Source organism: Culex pipiens, chromosome 2 (genome assembly GCF_016801865.2).
Source record: "Culex pipiens pallens isolate TS chromosome 2, TS_CPP_V2, whole genome shotgun sequence".
Classification (NCBI taxonomy): Eukaryota; Metazoa; Arthropoda; class Insecta; order Diptera; family Culicidae; genus Culex; species Culex pipiens.
The window spans coordinates 177,565,706-177,567,043 of NC_068938.1; the positions used below are offsets into that span (position 1 = coordinate 177,565,706).

At 42.8% G+C, this 1,338-nt stretch overlaps 1 protein-coding gene across 1 annotated transcript; it reads left to right on the forward strand.

Annotated features, from left to right (window-relative positions):
- Positions 1-418: 418 nt before the first annotated feature.
- Positions 419-1,031, forward strand: LOC120423925 (struthiocalcin-1-like). Its single transcript, XM_039587906.2, has one exon. It carries the CDS (start codon positions 447-449, stop codon positions 963-965), a length of 519 nt encoding a protein of 172 aa, XP_039443840.1. The 5' UTR covers positions 419-446; the 3' UTR covers positions 966-1,031.
- Positions 1,032-1,338: the final 307 nt, after the last annotated feature.

Consider the following 1,338-nt stretch of genomic DNA (forward strand, 5'->3'; position numbering starts at 1 on the left):
TCTTGATATTTAAAATTCTTTTTTTCAAGCTTATTAAAAATGGTTTGAAAATTTTGCTTTGTAACAGTAGTCTTGTCAATTTCAACTATAAGTCTTCTCAAAGGAGCTTCCGTCAAAAGTTTTGATGACGATGTAACTTTTGTTGTTGTTGCTCTTGTCCCTTTAGAAGCACGCAATCTTAAAGTTATATAACTGGAAGTGATTTACACCACTCTTTATGATCGAGAGCAACAACTTTTCTCGATAGAAGCACTTAGTATCTGAAGTGCACTCTTGTAATAATTCACATCCGTTTAAAAAAAAACTGGTTCGGTTTAAAAGTGTGGCTGTTATCTCAAGAATGCTCCAGGTACTTGGACAGAAAATCAATATTGTCAGCAAATACACTTATCAAAGTTTAACTATAAAATGACCGGATCTTCCAAGCAACATTCAGTACCCTTAAAATGCCATTCCAAACAGTTTCATCAGCCCTAGTTCTATCTCTGGTAGTTCTGGCCTCGTCCAGCTCAGCCACCAAGAACTCCACCTCGGACATCTCGTCCCGAGCCGGATTCGCCAACTCGTACCAGCGCTACTTTGTCTACAACGACGATCCGGTGACCTTCTTCGAGGCTTGGCACAGGTGCCGAGCGCACGGACTCCGGCTGGCCTCGGTCCACTCGGCCCTGGATAATGTCAAACTGATGGCGGCCCTGGCCCAGAAGGACATCAACCAACGGGGACCGTGGTGGATCGCCGGAACGGATCTCGGCAGGACTGGGAACTTCGTGTGGATCACCAGCAACAAGCGGATTGACGGGCGGTCCGGTTATACGAACTTTGCTGCTGGAGAAGAGAAAAGTGCTTGCGCCAATGAGCATTGCTTGGTGGCGGGAGATGGAACGGGCGGAACGCAGTGGGATAGTGTGAGCTGTGACAACCGGAATGGTTACATCTGCGAGCTGGACACGTGTAATTGTTGATATTTTTTTGAAATTTGTGTTTCTGATGAAATAAATTTAAGCAAAAAGTTAAAAAAAAATAACCAAAATTCAACTCTGTCGATTGGAGTGTGACTGAAGCGTTTACTGACATCAACTTTTCAAAATGTCGAATAGTGTTATTGAACAAAAACTGAAAAAAATCCTGTTTTTTTTTCTTTCGGTGTACAACTTTTCTTAAAGCTAAAATCATTACAAATGACGCCCAGTTTGCCGTATTCTCAAAAAACGGAAGCTCATCATCGAGGTGAGTGATTGAAAAATTTCCATCAAGGTGCTTTGAGCATCGTGCCTCGTGTCCATTCCAGGAGGAGACAAATGACCATCAGCAAATGGGCAATGGAAGACATAATGA